We start from the raw sequence: 13,121 nt of genomic DNA on the forward strand, positions 1-13,121 counted from the left end.
CTCTCAACTCTATTCTCCTGCCTTCTCCCCATAACCTTTAACACCATTCCTCATCATGTGTGCTTTGCATGAAGCTTGTATTCTTCCATGCCTCATCCTGTGTCTCTGCTCTGATGTTTCACTCCACATTTCTCCCTTCTGTGCCTCTTTAATTATTTAACAATCTTTAGTATTCCCCTTTACTCAAGATACCGCCAAACACAAGATCACTTTCCTCTCTTTCATTTGACTCTGAAGTTATACCATTCACCTCATTAGATCAGTTCCTTTCATTAATTAGCTTAGACACAGCTTTGTCTGGGAACTTGATTCCAGTCCATGTTGAGAGAACTCATCCTTTACTTCAGTTCCTTTATACCCAGTGCTGATCATGAAGCCTCTTTCCCACACTAATCACGTACTTGTATATCAATTGGTTTGAACAGCCATACTCAACGGAGGCCACAGCACATTTAAGGGGTGCCACGGAATGAAATCATACATTTTTTTGTGTTTTTAGGTAGATCGTTGGAGAGACCTACAGAAGAAACCAGCTAAACTTGACTGTTTCACAGGGAAGGGAACCCATAAACTTTGAGCAGGGAGTGATTCATCATCAATTTCTCAAAGAATGAGGTTGAGGAACCAATATTTTTTTATTCTTTAAAGAACAAAGGCACATCCATTACTGCTCAACTGTCCTGCACTGGGGAGAGGGCTGTGGAATAGTCACCTTCATACAGAAGCCTGTGGGAGGGGCCACAGGTACAGTCAGCCAATGGGTGTGCCTGACCAGACAAATACATAACTCTGTGATTTATCACATTTACCCCGTTTTTAACAAGTGTCCAGCGGGATGAAGTGGTGCTTACAAAGTCACAAATTAAGTCTCTTAGGTGGTCTGGTCATTCGTTGGACAGCCATAGTACCAGTTGTGATTGTGGCACAGTGTTAAAATCCTAGATGGTCTCGGGCACCTGTGTGTGCTCATCAGTGCTGTGCAGGTGGGTAAATGGCGATGAGTCTGGTGTATCCTCTGTTGACAGTGTTCCATGGTTCAGGTGCATCGTGTGTGTGTGGTCAGAAGTGAGGGGACTGTGGGGTGATCAGTGGAGGTCCCCGAGGTCCCTGGAGGAGCCAGATCCCTAACGGAGAATGTCCTCATGTCCATCAGGATGTGTCATGTAGGCATATTTGGGGTTGGCATGGAAGAGATGGACCCTTTCGACTGGGGTGGGGGGAGTGGTCGGACTTATGCTTCCAGAATAGGACCGTCCTTGGGATGTCAGCCACGCTGGCAGCCACATTGGACCCTGTCACAGATCTCCTGGGAAAGGAAAACATACGTTCATGTGGTGTGGCATTCGTGGCAGTATATATAAAAGGGATCTGATGGGAGTGGAGTGCCTCTGGGAGGACCTCTTGCCAGCAGGAGACTGGAAGGCCCCGAGATCGTAAGATCAGAAGGACGGCCTTCCAAACCATGACATTCTCCTTTTCCGCTTGGCTGTTTCCCTGGGGGTTGTAGCTAGTGGTCCTGCTCGTGGCAGTGCCCCTGATCAATAGGTACTGGCACAGCTCGTCACTCATAAAAGAAGATCCGTGGTCACTGTGGATATAGCTGGGGAAGCCGAATAGAGTGAAGAGACTGTGCAGGGCCTTGATGATTGTGGAAGCTGTCATGTCAGAGCAGGGGATGGGAAATGGGAGTATTCGTCAATTACATTGAGGAAATGCTCTTTGAAGTTTGTGGAGGGCAGAGGTCCTTTAAACTGAGGTGCTCAAAGAGGCAGGCGGCTTTTATCAATTGCGCCCTGTTTGGCCGGTAGGTTTGCACTCAGCACAGACCTGGCAGTTCTTGGTCATGGATCTGATCTCTTTGATGGAGAATGGCAGGTTGCGGGCTTGATGAAGTGGAAAAACCTGGTAACTCCGGGGCAGCAGAGATCATTAAATGGTCAGTTTGCACACGGGCACAGGTCCTGCGCGGCAGGGCGTCCAGTGGCTCATTGTTTCCCCGGCGGGTACCATATATCGTAATTGTAGGTGGACAGTTTGACTCTCCACCTTAGTATCTTGTCATTTTTAATTTTGCCTCGCTGCTTGAATGTGAAGGCAATTGCATGTTGCCAGCACTGCCTCGACAATGGCATGGGCATCTTTCTCAAATGAAGAGTGTTGAATTTCAGGGCTCTGTAGAGTATGGGAAAAGAAAGCAACTGGTCTGCCTGCCTGTTTAAAAGTGGCTGCCAGGGCAAAGTCTGATGCATCACTTTCCACCTAAATTGGGATGGATTCATCCACAGCATGTATCGTGGTCTTGGTGATGTCTGCCTTGATGTGGTTGAAGGCCACATGAGCTTCCACCGTCAGAGGGAAGGATGTGGATTTGACAAGGGGACAGGCCTTATCTGCATAATTAGGGACCCATTGGGCATAATGAAAGAAGAATCCAAGACATCTTTTGAGGGCCTTAGGCTGTGGGGGAGTGGGCTGTATGCGGTCAGGCTCTGGGCCAATGATTCCGTTCTCATCAACAATTAAGACAGGTTGTGCAAAATATGCACTTGGCCTTGTATGTGAGGTTGAGGAGCTTAGCAGTTTGGAGGAATTTCTGGAGGTTGACATCATGGTCCTGCAGGTCCTGGCCACAGATGGTGATGTTGTTAAGGTACGGGAAGGTGGCCTGCAGCTCATACTGACCCACCATGCAGTTCATTTCCCATTGGAAGACTGAAAATCTGCAGGAAAAGGTAGAGATGTCCATCAGTCTTGAAGCCAGTGTATTGGTGGTCCTCTGGGTGGATAGGGAGCCAGTGATGTGCTGATGTCAGATCGATGGTAGAAAAGACCCGATACTGTGCAATTTAGTTCACAATGTTGGCTGTGTGGGGGAGGGATGTACGCATCTAATTGTGTGAACCTATGGGTGGTCTGATTGTAGTCGATGACCATCATGTTCTTTTTCCCATTCCTCACTACCACTACCTGCACTCTCCAAGGGCTGGTGCTGGGTTCGATGATCCCCCTCCTTAAATGCTGTATATCTGTCTGAACGAAGGACCTGTCCTCAACACTGTACCGTCTACTTTTAGTGGTTACGGATTTACAGTTGGGGGTGCGGTTGGTGACCAATGGTGGCTGGGTGATTTTAAATGTGGAGAGCCCGCAGGTCATGCATGGTGGGTGACTGGGTCGTTGGCTGTGTATGATTGTGGGGGGGAGGGGGCTGCAGAGTGGATGGAGTGCAGTGGTCAGTTTTTAAATAGTTGGTGAGACAGTGAGGTGGTGGATGGGACCTGTTGTCTTGGGTAAACTTATACCTCTCATTTTGTTCATTTTAGATTGGTCACAGTGTTTGAGCTACCGAAAGAAAATAGACACACACACCGAGAGCAGTTCAGTTTATACAAAAGTTTATTACTAATTTAAAAGCTGATTTCACACTACAATATGCAAGCCCTTCCCAACTATACTTATCAACGCTTGGACTGGTCCCAACTGCCGAAGCGAGGCAACGACTGCACACTTGTAGTAGGTTGTCAGGGCGCTGGTAGCAGCTTCTCCACCTCCCCCGACCGGGACGTTGCTCGGACTCTGGCTGTTCTTCCTTCTTGACAAGGGGTGTTCCCACCCCTCGGAGAGTCTAAACTTCAGCAGCAGGACCACAGGCTTATATACCCCAAAAACAATTAATCATGCGCCTACTCCTTCTAATATTTGTCAGTCAAAATCAAAACTGAACATTACATTCTACAATTTAGAGGATTAATTATTATGGAACCAGGATGTTATAATTTCCTGGTTTATCTCGTAGATACAAAGACTTATTAAAACTTCTTGAGCAAGACAGGTTGTGACCAATACGTCAATTTCAGAGTGTCGTATTTGACAACTGCTTTCCCTGGGCCTCACGGTGGAATTCCATTTCAAAGTGTATCTTCAGATAAGTCCCCATGGCTGAGTTTAATTACATCTGCTAATTCTGAAAGTAAGGTGACCTGCGTGTGGACCCAGTGTCGTCAGTTCCACATAAGCAAAAAGCATCTGGGTACATGGTTTTAATCCTCCATTACATCCCACCCCTTGGTCACAATCTGTCATTTGCGAGGCCTAACCAGTATTTGAGTACAGAGGGAGCGAAAAAAGAGAAATCAAAACAACAATTACAAAGATAAGCAATGACGCGAGCAACCAACGGAGGATAGTGTGGCCCACTCCCCCAAATGTAGCAGTTAGCCATGAGAAAGGATTCCAACCAAGGCTCAAATTATCCTTGTTGGCCACAATACCCAGATACTGGAGCTCACGAACAGATTTTGAAACATGCTGAACAATAACATATTTATATAAGCTGCACTTGAGGCTGGTGACCGAGGACTTCCTTGGTGTAATGCATCGGACCGTGTTTCCCACGGGGAACTCCCTTGGAACCTCCTCGACATTACAAATCCAATTGCTGGCATCAAAGCAGCTGTTAAGCCAAATCACCAGGAGTGTAAAATGGAGAACCTGGAACAAAGAAGCCTGACACATGTCACTCACGATACCATAAGCGTTCAGTGTTTAAACAGACTAAATCATCCTGTCCCTCAATAGCTACCCACTGAGTGTTACCCTGGGCAGGTGTCACTATTTCCCCTTTTACAGGAGGGCCACTACCTGGTGGTGCCACCCATACCTTTTGTCCAACATTCTCTAGTTCGGGGATGGGGGGGCAATCACTGTTTTTCCTCTGGAATAGGCTGTAATTCAGGAGCGTGAAGAAGTCGGTGGAAAGGTGTACCTCCTTTTAAAGGGCGATGATTCAAATTGTCGACTGCCTGCTGCAGCACATGGCACCATCCCTTCTGGGTCCCCAGTGATGTTAACAAACGAATTTGTTCCTTCAGTAAGCCGTTCATTTGTTCAACTAACCCGGCAGCCTGCGGGTAATAAGGAATATGGTGGACCCATAAAATACCGTTGTCATTTGCCCAATCACAGATTGCTTTCCTGGAGAAGTGCGAGCCATTATCAGAGTGAATCTCCTCTGGAACATCATAACGATAAATCAAATGGTTTAGTCCTTGGATAGTGCTAGCTTGGTCAGCCGTCTTGGTGGGAAAAGTAAAAACCAGGCCCGAAAAGGTGTCAACCATTACTAGGATGTAATATTTACCCATGCAGTCTAGCATGGGGCCTATGTAATCAATTTGCCAGACCGCAGCTGAGTGAGCACCCCGTTTTATTCGGCCATGTGGACCAGGTGGAATGGTATGGAACTTCACAAGCTGACATTCTGGGCATGTACGTACGACCATGCGGACATCATCCTGATGGACGGATAAAGCATGTGTACGGGACCACATAGCTGATCCCTTCTCCCCCAAATGACCACTCTGTTCATGTGCCCATCGAGCCAGGGGGACGGTATCAGCACAGCTGATAGTGGCAAGCTGATCTGCTACTGCATTATGTTGAGCCATGTTAGTCGCCATATTGGTATGGGCATCAACGTGATAAACGGTTATCTCACGATGGTGGGAAGCATCCCACAACAGCTGCCACAACTCTTTGCCCCATACTGGGCGGTCATGTATCATCCAGTTGTTCTTTTGCAAATCAGGCATCCATACCACAAGTCCATTAGCCAAAGCCCAGGAATCAGTAAACAGGCGAAGAGGGTGATCATGGGGATCTAGTGGTAAAGTGACTGCCTTCAACTCAGCATACTGACTGGAGCCACCATCCCCCTCCTCCGATAAGTGAGTTCCTGACCTGGGATGGTAAGCCACCTGTTCGTGTACGCGGCCCACCCCTTCAGACCCTCTGGTCGCACGACTCTGAATATACCACTTCCATTTAACAATAGAAGACTGCTGAGCCCGCCCGATCTTTAGATTAGCATTATTAGCCAGGACCCAATTCATTATAGGAAGTGCAGGTCGCAATTGAACATCTGCATCACCTGTCATTCTTTCAGTCTCTAGCAGGGCCCAGTAACAGTCTAGTAACTGTTGTTCAAAAACAGAATAACGAGTGGCAGCCTCAGGCATGGTACGTGACCAGAATCCTAGTGGGACTCGGCGACCCTCTTGTTTCTGCCAGAGGCTCCAGGAGGCCACATCATCAATATAATGGTGAATTGAGAGGGAAGGCGATACTGGAAGGTGGGTGAAGGTATACTGGCGCCCCTTCCAGGTAAAGGCGAACTGATCCTGTGAATCCTCAGCTATAAGAATACTGAAGAAGGCGTTAGCGAGATCAATGACAGCATACCATGTTCCTGAGTTCCCAGTAGCAATGTTTTCAATAAGGGTGACAATGTCCGGAACTGCTGAAGCAAGTGGTGGGGCATGTTCAAAAAACGATAATCAACTGTCATTCTCCAGGAGCCGTCCGGCTTCTGGACCGGCCAAACGGGGCTATTAAAGGGCGATGTTACGGGCCTCACTACCCCTTCTTCTTGCAGAGCATCGATGGTGGCAGTAATCTCTTCCTGCCCCCCAGGGAGACGATATTGTGGAATGCACACTGGTTTCATGGGGGCTGGCACCATCACAGGATCCCACTTAGCCTGACCCACTACTAGTTTTTTTGTAATAGTTCGAATTCCAAATTCAAATCCCCCTTGGCTAGTATTAAGGGCCATACCGGCCAACATATTAATACCCAGGATACACTCGTCAGTAGCAGCCACCAGGGCATGTAACCAGACAGGGGAAGGGCTATCACCCACCATGGCACAGACTTTTATTTCCTTTGCCAGGGTGACCGCTCCTCCCAACCCCTCTATTTGAAAGGCCGGTCCAGTCCAGAGGTCGGGATTACCAGGAATCACCGAGTGCTCTGCACCGGTGTCGACCAAAGCCAAGTATTGGCGATCATTACCCCCACCCCAGTGGATTGTTAACGGTATGTAGGGCCGCGGATCCCCGTGTGTGCGCCATGTCTCGATGGAGTAGACACGGGAATCCTGCCCACACCTTGAGGCTTCAGAAGGGTTCGGGGGCTTCCAGGACCACATGCTATTGTTATCTTTAAGAGCCTGTTTAACCCATTGTTTTACCTCATCATGAGTAACTGGAGCAGGAGAAGCCAGCTCGATAGAAGCAGCAGTGGGAGCAGAAAGCACAGCTGGGCCAGGAGGACTCAGCAGCTGGGGATGATGTTCCCCTGCTTTATGCCTAAATCGATCTCCAATGGCAGCCAGCTCTTTTACAGAGAAATCACGGATCATTGACTCCTTCCGACCCCTGTTCCCACTTTGACTCACAGGGTCCTCCACCCAGTCTAGGGGAGGAGGTGGAGGCCATCCAACAGAGGGAGTAGGCCATAGAGCATAAGCAGGGGTTTGGGTATTTTCCCCTGGGTCCACATGGGAAACCGGGGTATCTATCCCTTCCATCTCTACCCTTACATCATCCCCCCTTCTGTCTGTTTGGGAAATCTGCTGCCTTATAGGGCGGGCGTGAACAGCAGATGGAGAGGGTAGTATGTTAGACACATGCTGAGGAGTATCTGCATTATTACCATTGTCATTCCAGATATTCCCATCCCAATCCTCAATTACATCAGGATCGTTACCATTCCTTATCATGGCATGAAAACGATATGGATCGGGTTCTACTCCATGCCTTTCCTTATCTGCACAGAGCTGCTGCCGGAGTTTAATATTACGGCAAATCATTTGGACATGCTTATCTTCCCATTCTTTGGCTCTGTCCTGACTGGTGCGAACAATCTCGCTCATCATGGAACAGCATTGTCGCAGGACTTCTAGCTCCTCCTCTAATTGCTTTCTTTTGCACTGAGATTCTACTTCTCTTTGAATTAATTCTGCTTCACGCTGAACGGAGTGGCGTAATGCTGTGGCCAGCAACCAAAAACCATTCGTCAGCGTTCCCTTTTTATCAGGAAATTTACTTTCTCGAAGGAGAGTGGCAACCCGCTCTCCCAGAGGTGCACTTGATGAGTCTAACTTCTCATCCCAACTAATGGGTGGTCCCAACAAAGACAGGGTATTGGCCAACATGCCAAACCCATCGTCTTTGGAAGTCCATCCAGGAATCAAGAACTGCTCAGGGCTCACCTCTTTCTTTCGGCGAAACATCTTGAGACCAACCCTGCTCGCTGCGCCAATTGTCTTGGGTAAACTTATACCTCTCATTTTGTTCATTTTAGATTGGTCACAGTGTTTGAGCTACCGAAAGAAAATAGACACACACACCGAGAGCAGTTCAGTTTATACAAAAGTTTATTACTAATTTAAAAGCTGATTTCACACTACAATATGCAAGCCCTTCCCAACTATACTTATCAACGCTTGGACTGGTCCCAACTGCCGAAGCGAGGCAACGACTGCACACTTGTAGTAGGTTGTCAGGGCGCTGGTAGCAGCTTCTCCACCTCCCCCGACCGGGACGTTGCTCGGACTCTGGCTGTTCTTCCTTCTTGACAAGGGGTGTTCCCACCCCTCGGAGAGTCTAAACTTCAGCAGCAGGACCACAGGCTTATATACCCCAAAAACAATTAATCATGCGCCTACTCCTTCTAATATTTGTCAGTCAAAATCAAAACTGAACATTACATTCTACAATTTAGAGGATTAATTATTATGGAACCAGGATGTTATAATTTCCTGGTTTATCTCGTAGATACAAAGACTTATTAAAACTTCTTGAGCAAGACAGGTTGTGACCAATACGTCAATTTCAGAGTGTCGTATTTGACAACTGCTTTCCCTGGGCCTCACGGTGGAATTCCATTTCAAAGTGTATCTTCAGATAAGTCCCCATGGCTGAGTTTAATTACATCTGCTAATTCTGAAAGTAAGGTGACCTGCGTGTGGACCCAGTGTCGTCAGTTCCACATAAGCAAAAAGCATCTGGGTACATGGTTTTAATCCTCCATTACACCTGTCGAACTCCATTATCGTGCTTTTAAGGTGACATTGAAAATCAAGACCCAATAGCATGGCAGCACAGAGCTGTGACAATACCAAAAGTTTAAAGTCTTTATACCCTGCACGGTTAGAGTCATTACACAGTAGCCTCGGACATCCGCCGTATTTGAACAGGGTCCAAGGAGACCTTCTGGTTCACCGACATTACTGTGAGGGAGAAGCGCCATACCGTGTCATGATGTATGAAGCTCTCTGTGCTCCTACTGTCGAATAGGCAATGTCACATGGCCTTTACCTTAATGTCCATCATTGACCTGGTGAGCTGATGTGGGCTGTCCTGGTCATGTGTGATGGAGGCCAGTGTCGGGTTGCTGCTTATCGCTATTATGGAGGATGGCAGCCCCAGGGCCTGTGTGCGTGCTTTTAGATCCCGAAGATGGCACCCAAGATGGTGGACCCCACGGTTTGCACATGGCGCTGCTGGCTCCTGGTAATGGCAGCTTCCAGGATAGTGGCCCCCACGATCTGCACTTGATGCTGCTAGGAAGGGGTTTAGACTTGCACACTTTGGCAGCTTCTTCCATCTGAAGCAGGTCGAATTTTTCACCGGGCAGGTTTCATCTGGTGCTTGCCCAGACCACAGAAGTATCACTTCGGGTGCTCCTGAAGTACCGCAGCTGTGGTCAGGTTGCTGGTGTTCTGTCAAGTAAGCATCCATATCCTGGATGCTATCTCCAGAGTACCTGCCAGCTCAACTGCTTTCTGCAGACTGAGCTCCCCTTGCTTCAAACATCCCTGTGACATAGGCATCCCCGATCAGGTCCTCAGTGTACTCAGCAGCACAGATCCTTCCAAGAGTTTGCAGGGCCCGAAGGTATTCACCATTGAACTCACTGGGTTGCTGTTTCTGGGTCACTAAAAGGTGCCTGGCATGGACAACATTGATCTGGTACCGGCCTTTAAAGATGTCCATGGCTTCCTGGTATGACATGGTGTCCCTGAGCATGGAGTACACCAGGCTGCCGACTCAGGAGTACAGTAACTGCAATTTATCGGTCTCTGACCGCACAATGGCTGAAGATGCCTGCAGGAATGCTTCAAAGCAGCGTAACCAGAGTTCAAAGTTGATAGAAGCCTTGGGTGATTGAGGGTTGATTTCCAGCTTTTCAGGCTTCAGGATCTGCTCCATTGCAAAAAAACTTTTAGTGAATAAAATTGATACACTATCAATTACTCAAAGACTGAGGTTGAGAAACCAATAGACTTTTATTCACTAAAGAACAAAGGCACATCCATACTGCTTGACTGTTCTGTACTGAGGAAGGGGCTGTGGAACAGTCACCTTTATACAGGAGCCCGTGGGAGGGGGCCACGGGTACAGCCAGCCAATGGGTGTGCCCATCAGACAAATACAAAGAACAATGGTTTACCACAGGGGGCCATGGCCTTAATAAAATGGTTCGAAGGTACGCTGAAAGAACCATCTTGTGACTTCTGCAAAGTTGATGGAAGAAAACCCCATATGATGGAAAGAAGCTATAAACAATGCAACTAGGCACATCAAACTCCATCATTAAACACAGGCTGATCCTCAGTTCTAATCCCTGTATCCCTGAACTACAAAAGTCAATAAATATCAGCCTCAAAAATATCTAGTGTCAGCATTTGCAGTTTGTTGGGTGGTTAACCTTTCTGTAAGTGCTTCAATTGTATTGCTTTAATTTAATGAACTGATGCAGATTCCAGGTTTCATCTTGCCAGAAGATTTAAAATTTTTATCAACTTCTGCTTTCTTGAGGATGGCTTTCGAGCATGATTCATTGAGCAGAATCTGAGAGCGGGGATTGAAGCTGTTTTCCCTAGCATCTGTTGCTGAATGTTCTATCCAGTATCTCCTTTGGAGACTTGAGTGGGAGTTGACCTGACTATTGCATAGTTTGGACATTTGACCTGACAGCTTAAATAATAGTTACTCTGCACTTGAAAATCCTTCCATCCCTTTTTCCAATTCCATCAACTGAACCTCATTACTTTCTTTTTTTTTACACACTGTCCCACTTGTTATCTTAACTTCACTGTCACTGTGCTCCAGATTAAATTCTTCTGGGTAAAGGATTTTTTCATTGGATTTGTTAATTATTTTAATTTTTATATTTACTAGTTCTTATTTATTTGATCAAACTCATTCAGAATGCTAAGAATTTCCATCAGGCATTTTTATTGGGGGAAAAGAGCTTTAGCCAATTCCAGATCCTGATTGAGTAACCTCTCATTTTTGGTATCATCCCAGTAAATTTTATTTACACTTTTTTCTATAATTGTTATGGTATGAACATTGGAATTGTTCTCTGAGCTGCATGTGGCTGAATCAAGGTTTACTGTAACTTCTGTTTGTCAATAATCTCAGCAATTTCTTTGATTTTAATTGCCTTATTAACATTTTTTTTTGATGATTATTCTCTTGGTTACTCCAGTTACTTCATTTTTCAAGGAGCATTTTCTTATTGTTAGCAAGGTGTTCTGCCTCTCAATTGATGACATAGTTCATTTAGCAGTTGCAATAAATGTTCTGTAAGTTTCTTAATGAATTTTTATGTATTTCTTATTTCCTCTGTGATTAGGATAGCTTTTGTGTAGTGTGTAGCGACTATTCTAGTAGAGCTACTAAATCAATTCACCAGATATCGTGTTAGTCAGCAAAGACTGTTTATTCAAACTTGCCTCCTTTTTTATCGCCTCCTTCTGGCCCAGACACACGGGGCCGGAAGTGACATCATCACGTGCCTACAATGCACTAGAGGGGTGCGAGGCTTGAAGTGAAGATGATGGGAGCCCCATGCCATTTTGTAGGTGAGTATCGAACTCCCTAGTGCACTGCGATTTGGCCCGCAGCGCTGTGCGGCCATTCAGCCAATTGAGTGAACGGTGATTAGGCCTGCGGCACTGCACAGCCGTTGGGCCAGCTGCACTGGCGACAGTTCAGCCCACTGTGTTATGCAGCCACTCGGCCTGCTACAAATGAATGATTGTTATGGATAGACATGGCTGCTGTGGTATAATTGTTGCACTTTGTAATTTTATAATGTATTTGAGAATAAATATGGTAGAAGTTATGAATGGGGCTCAGACCATCACACAAATTGCCCTCCCTTCCATCAACTCAGCCAGTCTCAGCCTTTTATTCAGGAATGGCCCCCTTGGACTCTGCTCAAAGTTTATGGGCCCCCTTCTTGAATCAGTCAAGTTTTGTTTTCTTCTGTATTTTTACCAACTACTATTTATAAAACATAAAAAAAAAATTGTTTCTTGAGGTGAAAAGAAAGCAAGGCTTATACTTAGATGTGCTGCCGTAGGGCCCCCATTGAGAATGGCTGGTCTACACGACCTGCTGCCTAGGACAAGTAACCAATCTATTAAAAGAAGAAGATTCTAGAGTGTGAGATCAAGCACATCCAGATTCAAGGGACCATTTATTTTTTGCTGTTTTCTTGAATGAACCTCATACCAGTAAAATAATGTTGCCTTTGCTCTGTTTCACTGATCTCTGGCTGTAATTCTGCACTTGCTATTGTGTTTTTTGTGATGTAGTATGTAAAGCTGGACATTCTCACTGCAGCTCAGTACATGCAACAATCAATGCTACTTTAGGTGAACTGGCACTCAAAGTCTTCAGAAAAACAACTTGCTTTGCGTGTTCACCCTTTGAAAATGATAATGGGACTAAGAGTTGCATTGTTTTTTATCTGTTTTTATCCATTTATCTTTCAGGTCACTAGCAATAAATTGATGTCAGCATACTTGGAAGATACAGAAGAAGGTAACTGACAAATAATGTAAAAGTTTCTCCTTCAACTTGACAAATATATAGAACTTGTTAAGCATGTTCCTTGTAGTTGTTGTAAAGTTCCTCACACTGAATGAATTACAAGGGGCAAGTCTGTTGTAACCATTTATGAATTAGGTGATTTGTCATTTAATTGATGCTCAAACATTGGTATAAAAATGCTGAGGGGAGTTTGGGAATTACCAAACAAATGAAAGTACTTCCAACTGTCACTTCAAGCCCTGCAGCCCAGCTGTTGCCAAGTTCCATTCTAGAATTTCACTGAGAGTTAGAATTTGGGAACCTGCCCCCAGATATTGCAGATTGCTGGATATTTGAACAGCATGGCTTCAGATTCTGCTGTAGCATTCACCTTTTCCTGTAATTCAGTTTCTGAAGACTGGTCAACATCCTATTAAATCATCTCTGCAC

At 46.0% G+C, this 13,121-nt stretch overlaps 1 protein-coding gene across 14 annotated transcripts in view; it reads left to right on the forward strand.

Annotated features, from left to right (window-relative positions):
- Positions 1–13,121, forward strand: part of helz (helicase with zinc finger) — a 266,938-nt gene that overhangs the window by 62,580 nt on the left and 191,237 nt on the right. For all 14 annotated transcript variants that reach the window (XM_069929767.1, XM_069929772.1, XM_069929768.1 and 11 more), the window contains one exon: positions 12,635–12,683. In XM_069929767.1, coding sequence (XP_069785868.1) covers positions 12,635–12,683 — 49 coding nt within the window. The remainder of the gene's footprint in view (positions 1–12,634; positions 12,684–13,121) is intronic.

The sequence above is a fragment of the Narcine bancroftii genome, chromosome 3 (assembly GCF_036971445.1).
Source record: "Narcine bancroftii isolate sNarBan1 chromosome 3, sNarBan1.hap1, whole genome shotgun sequence".
Taxonomy (NCBI): domain Eukaryota; kingdom Metazoa; phylum Chordata; class Chondrichthyes; order Torpediniformes; family Narcinidae; genus Narcine; species Narcine bancroftii.